General features: G+C 39.5%; 1 protein-coding gene across 1 annotated transcript; it reads right to left on the bottom strand.

Annotated features, from left to right (window-relative positions):
- Window positions 1–3,842: 3,842 nt before the first annotated feature.
- On the bottom strand, window positions 3,843–6,045 carry LOC111671326 (endonuclease domain-containing 1 protein). Its single transcript, XM_023428431.2, has 6 exons — window positions 5,967–6,045; window positions 5,720–5,832; window positions 5,511–5,611; window positions 5,140–5,254; window positions 4,713–4,869; window positions 3,843–4,448 (listed from the first exon to the last, which is right to left on the bottom strand). Exons 2-6 carry the CDS (start codon window positions 5,795–5,797, stop codon window positions 4,057–4,059), a joined length of 843 nt encoding a protein of 280 aa, XP_023284199.1. The 5' UTR covers window positions 5,798–5,832; window positions 5,967–6,045; the 3' UTR covers window positions 3,843–4,056.
- Between the last annotated feature and the right edge of the window lie 11,414 nt (window positions 6,046–17,459).

Genomic DNA, 17,459 nt, shown 5'->3' with positions numbered 1-17,459 from the left:
GGTCCAGTATGACTCAACTTCAGTCTGCTGCTGGTGAAAGTGCAGAGACATGGGTGTTCGTTGATCATCAGTTATGAAGTATCTGATTTCTGTTATTCTAGTAGTGATTTCAAATACTAATGAAAAAACTAAATGCAAGTATCTGGAATCAAGTAAATGTAGTTAAGGCTTGGTTGTGGGTTGTTGGACTCCTCTGGGGACGCACTTCAGTCGGATCTCTCTACCAAGACCCGGCCAGTGTTTTCCAGGACAACATGAGTAACAGCAGCATACAGTAACAAACAAATGCGGAAACATCTCATACCTGTAACAATATCGGAAGTCAGGTGAACAGGAAATGGGGCGTGCATGGAGGAACCCGAACAGAGCGCGTTCCCTATTCGGCCCCCACACGGGGACTAGGTGGAAAGCGCAATTACAGCTTTATATTCGACACTGAAAACCATCATGGCCACAGTGAACTGAAACCTGGCATCGTTAACAGTCCGGGGTCAGTAAGTGAAATACAGGGTGAGTAAAAACCCAGGTTGTTTTATCCGCTTTGCTTTAAGGCATCAACTGCCCGGTCCCAGAGGCAATTCAGACAGTGTTGGAGGTTTTTGTCTTTACTTTCTCAGCAAAGTGGTTCTAGAAAATGTTAATTTCTTGATGCTTCATGCGAACAGTGTAACTGTTAAAAACGTATGTGTATCCCAAATTGAATATGAGTATAAGGGAAATCATGAGTGTATTTAACTCTTAAGCATACAGTAAGTCAATGTGCAATGTGGGCAAAGAACATGTAGCTTTACTTTTAAATGTCAGCTTTGGTGGTTGTGCTTTAACAAATTTCAAGTAAAAATAAGTGTTTCTCAATATTGAGTTGTGCAGGGCTGCTTAAAATGTTTTTGTTTGCCCTGCAATACAAAGTCTTACAGTTTTATTTATTTTTAAAAAAATGTTATGTTTAGGAGGTGCAGAAGTGCAGAAAAATACCAGAAGATAGTGACTTTTTAATTGTCTTCTGCAGGTATGTGATTTTCTTTGTTTAATGTTATATTCTTTTAGTCTGTTTACACCACCCCAAGCACTTTATATTTACTGTGGCAAGTAGGTGGCACTGTTATCCTTTTTGTAGAATGATCTTCAGTGTTTAAATGACATTTATTGTCATTGTTTAGGTAAAATGTTGAATGATGTTAATGTGTATGTGTATAATTTGATCATGCAGTGCTGTACGCATTGCTGAGGGAGGTGGAGACGTGCAGAGAAATACCAGAAGGCAGTTAATGACTTTTGTTTTGTCTTCTGCAGGAGCCATTAAAAAACTGGAAAGCAGTTCCCCAAATTGTCTCCTTTGTATTCCCTATCAACAATGTGTTACACTAGTACCATCCCTTATGGTCCCACACAACCAGCAGAAAATGGTAAGTCATGCGCATGACTACACCTCATTCCCATATAGACTCAAATTAGTCTGAATGATTTTGAGCTTGTAAAGTGATGTTAACAGATAATTCTGGAGTTGGTAATTGTAAGTCAACCTTTGTAAACCTGTGAAACAAATCTCCATGAGAAACAGTTGTGCTTGTGGCAAAGAGATTCATATTTGTTTAAAAAATGGTTTGATTAAAATCTGAACAAATTATATCAGTGGTGAGATTAAACAAAGACACTGAAGGATGAAGTGCTTTTTAATATATATGTATCATATGTATGGACAATGACAGTCCAATCACAAAGTAGTGTCCAACTTTTTAAAATCTTTCCAGGTTTCCTGTTAACAGTACCTTCACCTCCGTTGACACTGATGGGAGCTTCCTGCGTAACTTGCACCTGACTGAGTTAATAATGGTGAGTAAAATGAATTTTAAATAGAAATGTTTCTAAATACTGTACCGTGAAGAGCTGCCTAAAATGTCCTGGTTTGTCCTGCAATGTAAAGTAATTTTATTTTATATAATTATTGTAAAATGGCAAGTCATTGCCATGACTGGAATGCTGTACATTTCCTGTACAATGGATTTATGCTATCAATATAAGATGAAAAAGTGACATCTGATATTGACTGTGTTCAGTAGTCTCAGTCTCACGCTAAGAAAAACTGACTTTATACTGTAAATGCTCTTAGAACCATCATCTTTTTGCAAAATATTAGTGTTTGTAGCTAAACCATCTCTAAGATCTCAAAGTGAACATTTCATCCATAGATAGTGGATGAGGGTGGAGATGATGTGCCTGCGTGGGGGTGTGTGTTTGAATAAGTGAATGGAGTAAAGCTGAAATTTACACAGATTGCAGGTTTTGAATTTTTATTTAGTAGCGTTTAAAAGGAAAAATGTAACAGCTGGAATGTGTGTTTGTTTAAGCTTGCCTATAAATTTAACACTTAAAATAATAATAATATTAATGCTATTTCAAATGTCAGGCCTGTAGAGTTGTGGGCTTTAAATTAAAAACAATGAGCTGCTGCCCACCCTCACTCACTCTGTAGAGCTGAACATGAACTATACACTGTCAGTTCATCACTGTGAGCAAATCATTTCACATTATGTGTTTGATTCATTGTTCATATACAAATTCTGATTAGTTCCAAATATTGTTGTCATTAACTAAAATGACATTGTTTTTTCTATTAGGCCAGTAGATGCAGTCGAGCAGAGATAAGGGTCAATCCCTGAGGGCAGAATATGGTTGTTCAATATTCCATGGCTCGTGGGCAGACAATCCTGTTCATTCATCTCTAGTGCAGTTGCTGTCTGCTTAAAAAGAAATATTACCTTCTGCCAATTACAAACAAATGAGGACGGCGCTATTTGGCAAATAGCCAATCTAACGTCAGTGGGGCAACAGGCGGTCAGCTCCACTTGGCATCATATTTGTGCTCAACTTTCATCACCTAACGCTGTGGGCAGAGGGCCACATAGCGGCCTTTGAGCCAACTAACCTTTAAAATATAAATCAGAAAGCAACCAATGATTTTTTTTATGTCATGAATTAATCCAGTATTATATTATTTTCTAAATTACAGTACCACTAAAAATAAACTTTGTGGGGCTTGTACCAAATGAGGTTTCTCCTCTAGGCATAGATTTGTGTTTGGACAGCAGGGACACAGCCCTGCCAATGTCAATGTCAGCTCTTATCTCCTCAGAGTGATGAGGTGATGTAGTTTAATAATTTCCATCCAAATGTCCACACATTTTAATTTAATTTAGATAAAATCTAAAATCAATTACTTAACATTTTCTTCTTTTGATTTGCTTAGAATTTGGTTAAAATTTGCATGACATGTGGATGGAAACCTAGCTGCTGGAATGCCTGACTGTATGTTCATGAAGTGATGAGAAACTACATATGGTGGTTTTGATACCTGATTAATGTTAGAGCAATGCTGTAGCTCTGTAGTGAAACATCATTTCATTAGCTCTGGGGAACACTATTCCTGAATCAACAAAGAGAGGGAACAGACTTAGGAAATCTCAAGTTTGAAGACTGTTTCCAGCATACAGCTGGTTCAAACAGGGTAAAAAAAAGTTACAGGTTATTGTCGATTTATTTACATTTACAAATATATATTGACTGAACTAAACATTTTGCAGAGTCAGGCTATTATTGTGTGTGCGTGTGTGTGTGTGTGTGTGTGTGTGTGTGTATGTGTGTGTGTATGTGTGTGTATGTAAGAGATCATGAGTGTGTAGATCAAGTAGACACAACTGCATATCAGCCATCCAACCTCTCAACTTTTCATTTGCTGCTGTAGTAATAAGGGAGTTGTCATTTTCACAGCACTAGTACAAACCATCATATATATATATATATATATATATATATCAATGAAATAGACACCAATGAACAGCCACTTTATCTCTCTGCTACTTATTTTTATTCATCTATTTGTTGTTTAATGAGAAGAGCGATAATGGATGCTTTAGTCTTGTTGCTGTTAAATGGTGACTGTATTATCACACTAGAATCAATATCAAAAATAGCTTTTGGTCGTTATACAAATCTCATGTAAAATTAAAGGGCAATGGCACCTAAAGTTATTTTTTCATTGTCCCTCTGCTCATCTTTTCAAGCCCTGCAGTTGTTGTAAAACAGCTCCCCTACTGGCTGATTGGAGAACTGCTGCAGGAATTCTCCCAGTCTGTCCACAGAGAGCTTCTCCACCCAGTTCTCCTCTGTGTTCCTGGCTGTGGCTGCACCACTCTGCAGGGGCCTGTCATTGTTGTCCACACAGCAGAAGGCATTCCACAGGTAGTCTGGGATGTTGACACGCTTCACATTGTTTTTGACAATCCAGTTGTCTGCAGAGGGAATGGCACCGACCAGCACATAGGCCTTAGAGCACTTGCTCTTGAAAAGGTCGGTGAGCTGGGACTCGTGGATCCTCCAGGCGTTCTGGTTCATCTTGGGGTTCTGAGGGACCACGTTGGTCAGGGTGAAAGTGGCGTTGCGGCCAGGGACTGTCAGAGAGAGGGACGGAGAGTTGCAGTTAATTATGCAAAAAATACGTTTACGGATTCTAGGTCCAAAAAAATAAAACGTTAAACCTGCAATATATATTTTTTCTAGTCATTTGGGACCTGTGAACACAGCACTGACATGTCATTGTCGTGTAAGTTGATATGGTAGATGTAGCTTTAGAGCAACACTATCATTAATTTGAGGTTGTGTTTCTGTCCACCTTCATAATGTAATGTAGCGCTGATGTGCTCAGCCTGTCCTACCTGCATGGTGTCCGTTAGGGTTAAGGTGACCACGGTCGAAGCCAGAGTGTGTGTAGTCTTCATTCAGAGCCTGTTTCTCTCCTTGGTAGACCCCAGGGTGGTCCTTCCCCAGCCAGTAGCCGTCCTTCATCTCAGCTTGCCAGGACAAGTTTACCAGCTATAGGGCACATAAAAAACTGAACTTCAATCATGCTGATGCTGTCACTGGGCCAACTGCAAGCACCTTTCCCCCTATAATATCATATGCTAAAAGATGTCAGTCCGTCATGCACATTCTTTACAGGGAAAAATCTACTAAAAGAACAGAAACAGCACAATAAATACATTAGTGCTGTAAATACTTGATACATATGACACACTCTGATGGTGATATCTTTGGCCACATCAGTAGATGCACATGTAAAGTATAAACACATCTGGTACCAACCTGAGGCTCGACAAACCATCTCCTCTCCCTGCCACCTCCATTGCTGGGCTGGAAATGATAGGCAGAGTAGACAGCAATGCGATGGTTGGTGTCATACAATGTGGCAAAGTGGTACCTGATGGAGAAAGATGATGTATAATGATCGAGAGATCAGATGCGTTGCTATAAAAGCCAAGAAACCTTTAGTGCTTGAATTAGTAAGTGGCAAGATTATATACCATATGTCAAATTTTCTAAGACTGAAAGTAAATAAAAAATATGCATTAGGCGAGGAACCAAGCTACTTATATTTAACAGGTTAAACTCACATTACAGTGTTTATATATACAGAAACATCAATGTCTAAATTCCCCTTTCTACTCTTTAATTACCTGTTGACGAAGCGCTGACAGAGACGGGCAGCACCAGGTGTAGAAGCCCCCCACTCTGGCACCTTCTCTTTATAGAAGTACTTCAAACATTCTGGTACATCCTGGGACAAAATAACAAAAATAAAACAGACTCTTAAAGGACCCACCTACCCACCACACACACATATTTAATGTTCCTTGAGGTCTTTAAGTAAACTGAGGTAACAAACCTCAAAGCGATCCACAACATCTGCATGGACAGAAAAGAGGAACAGGAGAAGAGCACACGAAGTTACCAAGGTCTGCATTATGGACAGTGGTATCAGGGATTCACGACTGCCCCCTAGAGTCGAATAGAAGAAAATAGAAAATATTCTGTGTACAGTTTGTAGATCTACTGTAAAAGCTTAGGCTTCCACATGGAGGAAGATTCAGCTTGTTTGTACTATCTGTGTGTATGTGTGTATTTCCACTCACCTGCTGCTACACTCTGTCCTGAGCAGAAACTGGTTCTTATATTTGACTTCTCCTCACCTTTCACCTTGTTTATCCTCTCCTTTTATCTGAATCCCTGTTCACACAAGAAATTTGTGTGGGATGAACCTGAATTTGGCTTCCACGTTAGGCGTGGATGTGCGTGACTAAGAATGAGTGTTTGTGAAAATCACTTAGAAAAAGGTAAAATTAGCTCTTCCGAGGTGCGAGTCCCAGTGGAATATGTTAAGGATATGAGACAATATCCTGTGTATGAAGAGGACTTTGTTATGCGTTATCACTATGACAGTGTTTCATATCACCCAAGTACTGTAGCTACTTTATTATAATTTGAGGTCATTTAACTTGAGTGTTTCCATTTCCTGCTACTCTCTACGTTATATATACATACAGTTAAGAAGCAAATATTCTACTGTTTATTCCACTACATTTATTTTATAACTTTACTTACTAGTTACTTAGCAGATTCAGATTAATAACACAAAATATAACCAATATACAGGTTAATATACGACTTTATCCTCAGGGGAAATTCACAAGCTACCCATTAGCTTTGGATTAGTATAATATAGTTCAAATCAGCCCCAGCTTTATGAACTGCAACATTAATGTGTACACATTAATGTAATATAGGATAAATTATTATTACTTTTGGTACTTAATAATAATACTTTCATTGCCAAGTAAAATGATTAAATTTTTTCTACTTTTACTTTGGTTAAAGATCTGATACTTCTTCCACTGCTGGTTTTAAAGCCTGCTGTTGAGGTCATGTTTACATCACACTGTATGAAATTAAGAACATTTCCAATACATAACTGTCTATTTTTAGCTACTGTCTAATTTCTTGGAAACCAAATCACTTTACTCAGATACTGTAAGTCAGACAGGGAGTTACAGCTTCATGAATATGTTCTGATGCATTTCACTTGTCACTATGTTCACTCTACTGATGAGTTCTAATGGCACAAAACACTCTGAAGTTCATTCCTGTTATTTGATATCAAGATCTCTCAGAAGACCTTCTTGCATATTTACAACATGTGCATTTGGCATATTCACTCACAACCTCTCAGAGCCAGCTTTTAGGTTAGGTAACACAGCTATCTGTTCATGTGCTGTTTTTCCCACGATAATGGCACAGGCTGTGTGCAAACCCCAACATGTGGACTCCTCCAAGTTTTCTGACTTGCACTACTATAACGCAAAACTACTCCAAATGAATTACTGGAGCGTGTTAAGAAATCTGCGTTTTTGCTTAAGGACTCACGAGCAGACTTGCTCTTATGGAGACTTCCCAAAATTAAAGCTTGTTGCACAACTCTTCCAGTGCACCACGCTTTATTCACCACTTGTTTTTTGGGCTGTCATGTCTTGATTATCAGGCTGGTGTCTGAGGTTGTTTTTGTTTCAATACAGCAATATTACTATCATCTTTTACAGAATTACAAGAAATATAAATGACCATCAATACAAAACCTGAAATATTACAACCAAGCTTTAAAAATAGTCCTTATCATATGCAATCTCTCATCTCAACCCAAACACAATGTGCGGCTGACTTCGACACATCCTTCCTTTTACTAAATTTCCTCTTGTTCCCAAAATGTCATGTTTCTGTGAGAACAAAAACACTCCAGTGTAAAAATGGATTTGAGTCTAGTTCCTCATATAACCCTCTCAGAGTTAAAGTGTCCAATTTAAAAACCGAGAATGCTTCCCTCTTGAGGAGAAACTTCTCTGAATCGCCCCATTTCTTTGACAGAAAAACTCCAGCAACACTTGTAGTATAAAGAACAACTTGTATTTTGAGACCGACCTTTAAAGTTGAGACATGATCGACTCTCCACGCTTCCCTTGAAAAAATATCCTAAAAATAAAGAGTGATTACTGCTGTTGCCTTGCAACAAAACAATCCTGCGTTTAAATCTCTGGTTCTGTCTGAGTTTGCAAGTTCTCCTTGCAAATTTAGAAACCTAATTGCTGTTTAAAACTGGAGCTAGTTTTCAGATGCTGCTCTGAAGCTGATCTTAAATAGTTTTGGGTGGAAATCTGGCAAAAGATTTTTCTACACTCATCAATGAAATTAGCTTAATTTGTAAAGTTAGTGTCAGTCAACAAGATGAAGGTAAAAAGAAGAGGTCACTTAAGGTCGATTAGTTCTGAAATGGAGTGAAATCACAGAGGTGTGTAGATGCAAGAGAAAACACAGAAAACATAGGGATAAGATAAAGAGACTGAGGCTTTATTTAATCAGCCTTGTATTTTCCCATTACTCTGCTGGCATTCGTTTTTCACATCAACCAATCAAGAGTAAATCTCACAGTACATGACTGCAAGACACTTCACGGCACCACACAATGTTATAACTGTGTTTGCGCAGTGTAACTGCTTTGTTATTAAGGGAAATCAACAAATGTAGTAGTTAATGATCCATGTTGTTTGGTTTTCTATCTAATTTCAGATAGTGTAAACATCCAGAGAGGGAAGAAACGGCAAAGTGAGGACACAGATAATGATCAATAAATGGGACAGAGCTGAAGTAGTTGATAAGCCTTTGTTGTATGTGCAAATTAACACAATAGCAACATAAATAAACCACATATAAAATCATATGTATTAGATTTAATTATTAAGTAATTCCTTTCTCTGAGTAGTTGATGTTGCACAGATAAAGTACTTTATTTGTTCTGAGTAAAAGACAGATGTTGTTGCTTAACTCGGCCTCTAGGTTGCAGTGTTGAATTAGGATTTCGAGTTCGCCTTTTGAAGTCGTGTTCCCTCTTTTGAACACTATTGCATTGCAGATTATTCAGGTGTTCATCCACCTGGAAAATACTCATTCTGCCAAATGATGGTGCAGTCATTGATAGGCTGTGTTATCAACACTCTAAACAAGTAAATTACAGTTTTGTCTCAATAGATGCCTTCAAAGCCGTAAAATACCTTCAAAGTGTGAATTGTGGCAGATAATCATTAAAGATGACACTGAGTGACAAGAGAATGGATTGAATCACCGCTATGATGGATTTTAGTAACGTCTTTCATGTTTTTGATTTGGCCCAGAAGTTAATTTGAGTGGACTGCATCTTTAATTGACTTGAATGGCGCTTTGTCACTTGCAAAGATCACAGACTTGGGTTCCCCAGACACAGATTTAGCCTAATCCCTGCCTCAAAAGTATCCCCAGTCACTGTCTGTCAGCGGGCGGGAATTCAGTGTGGTTCAACAGGAAAACTCTACGAGTGAGAGTCTGTGAACCAGGAAACAAAAAGCAGTGTTTTAAATGTCGTTAAAATGGGACCTTTGCTCTGAATTCACCTTTAGACGCCTGGAAACCACATGCTTTGATTTACATTGGTGCTGGTCACTTGATTAATTGTCTAGTTAGAATGCTAATTAATTTTATTTGATTGTTAATTGCTTTTGGGCTCCCTGGTTATATTGAACCAATGTGGATAATGAAGGTTATTGTTAGTGAATGATTATGTTAAGTAGTCAGCATTTTAATTTGTGTGTGAATTTGCAGTAAAGCTTTTAGAGCAAGATTCTTTTGTTATTTGCATTAACCGTAATATTCTGTTTGGGATCTTTAAACGTCTCTTCAACAGCTCACAAAATATACTTAACATTGTTTAATCAGCTAAATACTTCATGGCTTTTACCTAATTTTATGGGAATTGCTTATCAACATGATTTTGAGCTGATGACATATTTCAGGAGTGCACAACAGAAATTCATGCATTACTGCTGTTTATTCCCCGGCTGTAAAAGACGGTTAAAAATTACATTTTTTTTTCAAATTTCAAATGCTCTGTATCTGATGTTTAGGTTGATGGTACTTTTTACTTCAAAATTAGTTTATCTTGATTTCTGTAATTGGAGGTTTTTTTATATTATATTAATTGGGAGTTTGACCTTTCTGTGGTCTGGGGGTCGGCTAACAGGAAAAACACTCATGTTCAATGTTTCTAATTCACATTTTTACAGTGGGAACAGAAGTATACAAACAATGTCACCTCAGTGTCCACTCAGGAGCTGTTCTGGAGCTTTTGATCATATTAGATGATCTTCTTCATTAGATTGAGTTTCCCATTTGTCATAGATTTGTAGGATTTGAGAGTGATTCAAATAAAACAAGTGAACATGTGACAAACTTTAACAAGGGAGTCACAAGCCAAAAAAGGGAAGTAGTTGTCTAACATAAGTAACATCATGATGTATGGTAATACACTGTATATTTCTTTGGCTGTGAATGACTCTTTAGCAAACAAGCTATATATATAATTGTTGATTCATTGGCCACATAAAGAATATAAAATATTTATGTCTTACACAGTCATTTCCATATTTTGTCACCTACATCAAATGATTCAAGGACTACTTTGCAAAGGGAGGAGTCACCACTGGTGTCTGTAGAAGTATGTTTTGTAATAAGAGGAAAGGAGAAAAACATACTTGAGGACAAAAAGAGGTTGATTTTGCAATTATGATTAGTATTTATTTTTTTAATATCCAAACAATGGAAAAAGTGAAGTCAGTGTCAACCCAACACAAGTGTCAATAATCAGTCTGCTCAAGTGTTGCTCAAGGCTTTCTACACTCAAAATAAAGTAGGCAGTGTTCCTGTCATTGGGTTTAACATTTTAGCCTTGTGAGTTTTCACATCACAGCTTCATTTATCAGGTGTAATTTTTTAAAAGATTCTCTATGACTTACTGAAGTATGTTGTCTTGACCCCTCTCACCAGGTTTTAGTGACTGGGTGGAAACAATGAAGTAATTCTGGTTCAGTCTGACTGCAGTGCTGCTGAGGAGGCAAGAAAAGGTGAGACTGCATCTTTCCACACACTTACCTCTCTGTCTGCTCCAAGGACAGATGGCCAGACACACATTTCAGCTCAGACAGAAGAAGGAAAGAGAGGAATTCAATCACACACCACAGATGCCCTCTCCACCCTCCACCCCCCCCAACCCCCATTCCCGATACCCCCTCCAGTCCTCCCCCACTCCCCCTTTATCATTTTCTCTCATTCTTTTTTCATCTTTTTAAGTCGCTTCATTTCAGATGCATTCATACATTTCCAATATCTTTATGTATGAGTCTGTCTCCCTCCTTCCTTCCTCCTCCTCACCTCCCCTTGTGCCTCCCTTCCCTCCTCCCCTCTTTTTCTCTCCTCTTGTTCTCACTCTCTCCTCCTATACCTCCATCCTTCTTCCCTCCATCCTCCTTCCCTATCTTCCTCCTTCCTTCCTTCCCTCCCTCCATCCTATTACTGTAATCCATCACTCTTCCATCAGCCACCATGCAAACAGGCCTCCTGGTTTCCATAGCAACCACCTCCGGCCCGGCAGTGCGCAGCCCTTCTCTGATAGGCTGGCAGGGCCTAGGCAGTCTCAGTCTGTCTGGGAGATGTGGTAATTGGCTGGGAAGTCATACACACACATGGCCACACGCGCACACACACACACACACACACACACACACACACACACTTCATACACATAGTACAGTATTCACACACTGACATACAGTATACACGTCCTCACACATACACACAAACACACACACATATGAACACACTTGTGCCTTCTCTGGGCCTAAATAAATACATACACATATTCTATTGGGTATTGAGTGGAAAACACACACACACGCATGCACACACGCACACACACACACACACACACACACACACACACACACACACACACACACTGCATAAATATCCTCAGAGATATGAAAGGGAGAGTGGGGTCAGAGTAATGAAGCTCATAAGAAGATGGGGGCTCTAGGCTGTGTATGTGTGTTTGTGTGCACGCATGTCTGTGTGTGTGTGTGTGTCTGCGTGCGTGTGTGTGGCACACAGGCGTTTGTGTGTGGGTTTCTGTATGAACAGGACAGCGGGGGTTGGGGGTGGTGTGCAGGATTTTGGATAAGGTTGGAGCTCTGCCAAAGGATGGATGGAGGAATTGGTTTTTTCGGAGCATATTGTTAAAAATACCTATATTCCCCCAAGGAGCCAAGTGTGCACTAGTTTTCGGTTTTCTGGCTTCTGGAAGGAAGCAGGGAAGGGAAAAAAATGGAATTGTTGATCAGCTTGACTTCACCCTGCTGCTGTTGCTCAGCCAGGTCTGGCCAACACAGCAGCTATGATGAATGTCTCATCTCCAGGAATACATCACAAATAGCAAAACTGTACCTGCCCTGAATAGCAAAGTGTATTCTCTTCTGCAGTGTTGTTCGAAAACAATTGTGGACAATGGGGCTCTTTTGTCCCCCAGTTTTTCCGGCCAGCTACAGAAGCAAAACAATGCTGTCCCTTAATCTTTTGTCAATTCCTGGCCAATTTGTTCCTTTTTCAAATTCATGAAAAGGTTAGTATATTTTTGGAGTGCTCTGCAAAAGAGGGAAAAGAAGAGAGTTCTGGTGAATGTGTTATAGCTGCAAAGTGTATTAAACTGAAAATGATAATTAGTTATTCAAAGGTTTGGAAGCTGACTTTGAACACGCTGCTCTGATAGATTGTTATCTGCGCAGTGAAAAGAGGAAAAAATGGTCCGTGTTGGCCTCAGCTCTCAGCCGGCAAGTATAACTGCATGTGAGGGAAGAATTGTGTGGGCTATAACGTCCTCCCCACCTGAGAGAAAAAATGTTAAACTGACTGCTAAGCTGCCCTAGTTGGCAACAATACAGACAACCAGTCCAGCAGACAGACAGACAGACAGACAGACAGACAGACAGACAGACAGACAGACAGACAAACAGACTGACTACTGTCCAAAAACACACAAATATTCAGTGATTTATAGCACAGGAACTAGAACAAATAAATGAACACAGACACACACACACACACACACACACACACACACATACATAATGACACACAAAGGTAGAGGTCATTTTTCAATCTCATCTTTTTAATGGAAAAAAATGAGTCAAGGGAAGAGAGAAAAAACTGGGTAAATTGAGAAAGCCGGATGAATTCACAGAGAATGACTGACAGCAGTGATGACAGCAATGCGGTCACAGTCCACATTTCAAAGCATTCCCAGGTACCAGACAGAGAGAGAGAGAGAGAGAGAGAGAGAGAGAGAGAGAGAGAGAGAGGGAGGAAAGGGGGGAGAAAGGGAGCAGGGGTTAAAAAATGTCCAAGAAGATTTCATCTTCCTCTCAAAGGTAAAAAATACAAATTAAAAACTCATCTTTATCCAGTGTTCGTTTACAACAGACAATCACGTTTGAAAAAATTTTAAGATTAAAAATAAAAAGTGCACCCGCACTCGCACGCACACATACTTACAATTAGTTTCTTATTTTTGGGAAATGAAAAAAAAGTGCAAGCAAGATCACAGAACGACAATTTACAAGAGAGGCCAAGAACGGCCCAAAGTCTCAACCCTCTGACGGAGCCACTCCAACAGCCTAAAATGTGGGGAGAGATTGGGGGGGGGGGACTCTAGGCCTGGAGGTTCCTGGTGTGGCTTTGTTTGATCCAATCCCCCCATCATCACCACCACCATCTTGGTTTGTCCATTTGTACAAAGGGAAGGCTCGAGTTTCATTGAATCCCCTCCCTTCCAAAACCCCAACACGCTTCCCCGCCCTCCTCAGATAGTACAATCAAAATTGGTTTGACTCCACCATGCTTCTCCTATCAAGTGCCAGAGAGGCTCCCAATATAAAGGCTTTTCATTAACCATCATATCATCATCATCATCATCATCATCCTCCTCCTCATCATCATCATCCATCCACACAAACATCTCCGTTATATTCAATCTAACAATTATCATCGACATCCTAATCATCAAACTATTGCCACTAAAATCTCAACGTTAGCTCTGATTGGTTAATGGAAATAAACAATTTAGTGATTGAATACTTCTGGTTTTGTTGGCAAATATTACAAACTTTAGAAAGAAACAGCACACTTCTTAATCTAAGTGCCTTGTGTGAATTGTTGTGCACGCTTTTGTTATAACCGGCACTCATCATTACAATCTTCTAGCAATGCTGTGCCGTGCACGTGTTTCCACTGAAAAGAATAATACTAATTCACTATTTTGGTTTTGGTTTGCTTTTCTCTGACCTTCCAGTAATCATACGTGATTATTACACACGCACACACACACACACACACACACACACACACACCCACATACACACAGAGGCATAAACACACTTGGAGAGCAAATGCAGCCATACTGTGCAAAATGTGAAACAACACAGATTACAAAACCAAACAAGGAAACAAACAGGAAATGAACAGAAGTTAAAGGTTATTTCTCATCGTTATTAAAAAAAAAAGAACGAAAAGCATATCGTTGTCAAAATATGAGATCAGAAACATTTTCAGGTTCATTCATGCATCAGTGGAGTTACGCTGAGTTGAGGGGTAGCACAGTATTTGCACCTAATATCTTTGTCCGTCAGATGACAAACACGACTGCAGGTCAGGTACATTCTCACAAGCCATCTGATTTCACGAGTTTCCTTTTAGAGACAAGATGCAGCATTAAGATGAAATGGTCATTCAAGTGAGAAACCAACTGAATTTGACCTGTTTCATACTTTTTGATACGTACACAAGAATATGAAATACAGTATGAAATGGAATTTGTTGCCCTTAATTCAATCCCCTATTTACAGCTATTGTCTCCAAGCTTAACGCTCACAAATCACTGGATGGATGCCTTCTCTGTGCGATACCAACAATTCAGAAATGTTGAAAACATCCTCCTGAACCGCCACTTCAGCTGTCTTGTAATGTGCCCTTTAAAGTCGCCTTGAGAATTACACGTAAAGTGATTGAGGATAATATAACGGGCCATTGGGTTAAAGACAAAAAACTTTTTTTTTTAAAGTGCAAACTCAAAAGAAAACATGCTGGTTGGCTGGATGGCTCAATCCCTTCATAGAAAAACTTAATGTTTCAGCTTGGTCTTTAACTGCTGATTTATTAAACTGGCTTGTAACGTGCAGAGCAGACTGGCAGGGAGCAGAAATATTCAGTAACACTTTATTTGAACAGTCCGCCTACAGAGAGTTTAGAGTTTTTTAACATTTCAGCAAGTTATTAATTGATATTCAAGAATTCAACCATCTACTAATTGTTGGTTGAATATTTGTATGTGTATATATATATATATATGTGTGTGTGTGTGTATACTATATGTTGTTGAACATGGATTAGTGAAACGTTACAAATACTCTGTAAAAACTCTGTGGGTGGACGAGCCAGTGTTTTACTCTCACAAACCAGGTGGCCTCGTGTTTTGCAGGACACAAGAAGGTGATGAAAACAACTAGTTTCACTTGGCAAGAAGCAGAGCTTGCAAAGTAGCAGGATAATTAAACCTGCCATTTGACTCTGCCTTCACACACCGTCACTTAACTGCTTGGTGTCCTAACCAAGGCCAAAGATCAAACATACTCTTATTCAATGCCTCTGTATGTTGCTTGAGCATTCACGTGTAAGCGAGTCTCGGAGAGAAGCTGTGTATTCAGCCATAATTTGGTGCCACTATGACAGTTTAGACGATGTAAATATTAAATGGAGAGGTGGATTAAATTACAGGGTGGTTCGGTTTCACCTTTAAAAGCCATTTGATCCTAAAAGGACGACATATCCTAAAAGTACTGCTTTAAGCTAATAACATAAGAGTTTAGCATCATGATATTTATTCAAGATTAGGTCTCTTAAATGTAGTAAAATCAGAGGTTGTTGTAACATCTACCCTGGTGGGAATAAATAAAAAGACAGATTAATGTTTTGCGATTAATGTTTTAAATGGCATAAAAATCTTGTGAGGGGATCATGACTTTTGAGGCCTCAAAACCTCAGTGCTCTGTAAGGAATAGTTTGACATTTCGGGGAATACGCTTATTCACTATATTGCCGACAGTTAGATGAGAAGATTAGACAGTTAGTTTAGCTCAGCATCTACCAGCACCTCTAAAGCCCACTAATTAAAACGTTATATCTCATTTCTTTCATCCGTACAAAGGGTAAAAGTGACAAGTCATGGTTTTACCAAGGCTAATGTGCCAGGCTGTGTGTCAGCCGAGTGCTGTAACTTCCAAAAAACAAAAAGTCTGGCACATGATCCACTGAAAAACCACAACTTGCTCCTTTTTTATTTTTTGACTCTTTGGTTTCTACATGTTTTTTTTCCCCAGAAATGTCAGACTATTCCTTTCACAGTTCATGTTGACTTAGGACTTCATTGACAAGACTTGACACTTGTGACTTGCATAACAATGTCTTTGTCCCACCTCTGTCAGAATGCCTCAACAGAAAAACGCTGACTTTCCTTACATTCGGGTTTACCTTCCTGCTGCTGCTCGAAATCCTCTTACAGATCCCACCTAGCATGGAGCCGGCTACAGCTACTGTAGCGCTCAGATAAACTCACACAAACAGACACACAGGCACACGAAGAGTTTTAAAACACACCCAGTTTGGCCAAAACAGTTCATATCACAAACACATTATTGCGAATTAAGTGTGCTTTCTTTTCAATTTCAATTAAAAGTCTTTAAAAACAATCGAGATAACAACATGCAAATGAAAAAAAAAATAAAAAAAGGAATCATAAAAAAGGAGTTTTTTCAGGCCTCGGCATCGGGCCAGACAAAGATCTGCATTGTCCACACATCAATCCTACATTCTTAACACACAGATAATACACACCAAGCACCAGGAGCGTTCCAGTCTTGCATTGGCTTCACAGTCAGTGTTTCACAGAAGGGGAAGGATGAAGAGAGGTCAGGTAAAGGATTTGTGAGAGATGCTAAGCCTAAATTGTCATTTTTAAATACATTGTTTGATCAGAGATAGCTGATTAGAGAAAAATCCATCCCTCCTCTCATCCGAGGATGTGACATCCGAACACCAAAACCTTCAGCGTCGATCCCAAAATGCATCATTAATTTGTGGAAACCTCATGCAAGGAGAGAGGACAGGGTGAGGTCGAAGATGGTCCGAGTTCCTGACCGGTTGCTCATTGTTTGCCAGTGAGGGGAGTTTTCAAACGTGTGAAGATAAGAGAATCAGTCTTAATTCTGTACATTTCACCACCACCACCCCCACTTTGAAACTACACAGGGCAGCGGGCCCTGCAGACAAATAATGGAGCAGAGTCCAACAGCTCAGCTCTGCCATACACTGAAAAGGACAGAGGGAGTATATGAAAATTTGGTTCAGTATATTTCACAGTTGGCTAACATACTGCTCCATGGTTTTCCAGGGTCTTCCAAGCCCTGTCCTCGGCCTAACACCTATCCATCTTATGAATCCTCACTCTCTTCTTTACTGACTTGCAGCTGAAGATAATTAGGGCTCTTCCGAGGGCCCTTAAGAGGGTTCCTGTGGAGTAGTATGCCTCTGAAGTGCCCTTGGCAGGCTGGAGTGTGTGTCTCGCTAGCAAACTTATTGCCAGCTGATGAATTCCTCTGTTGAGACAGAGC

Source organism: Seriola lalandi, unplaced genomic scaffold (assembly GCF_002814215.2).
Source record: "Seriola lalandi dorsalis isolate HSWRI2012SDOR001 ecotype SW California unplaced genomic scaffold, Sedor1 jcf7180002054875, whole genome shotgun sequence".
NCBI lineage: Eukaryota > Metazoa > Chordata > Actinopteri > Carangiformes > Carangidae > Seriola > Seriola lalandi.
Note: the sequence above shows the minus strand (reverse complement) of the source record. Positions and strands in the feature narration are given on the sequence as shown.

Bases quoted from the DNA above. Each gene is read 5' to 3' on its own strand.
- LOC111671326 (XM_023428431.2), bottom strand. From the start codon at position 5,797: ATGCAGACCTTGGTAACTTCGTGTGCTCTTCTCCTGTTCCTCTTTTCT. The intron at 5,612-5,719 runs GTTTGTTACCTC...ATTTTGTCCCAG, and splicing joins ATGTTGTGGATCGCTTTGAG to GATGTACCAGAATGTTTGAA. The intron at 4,870-5,139 runs GTTGGTACCAGA...TGTGCCCTATAG, and splicing joins GATGGTTTGTCGAGCCTCAG to CTGGTAAACTTGTCCTGGCA.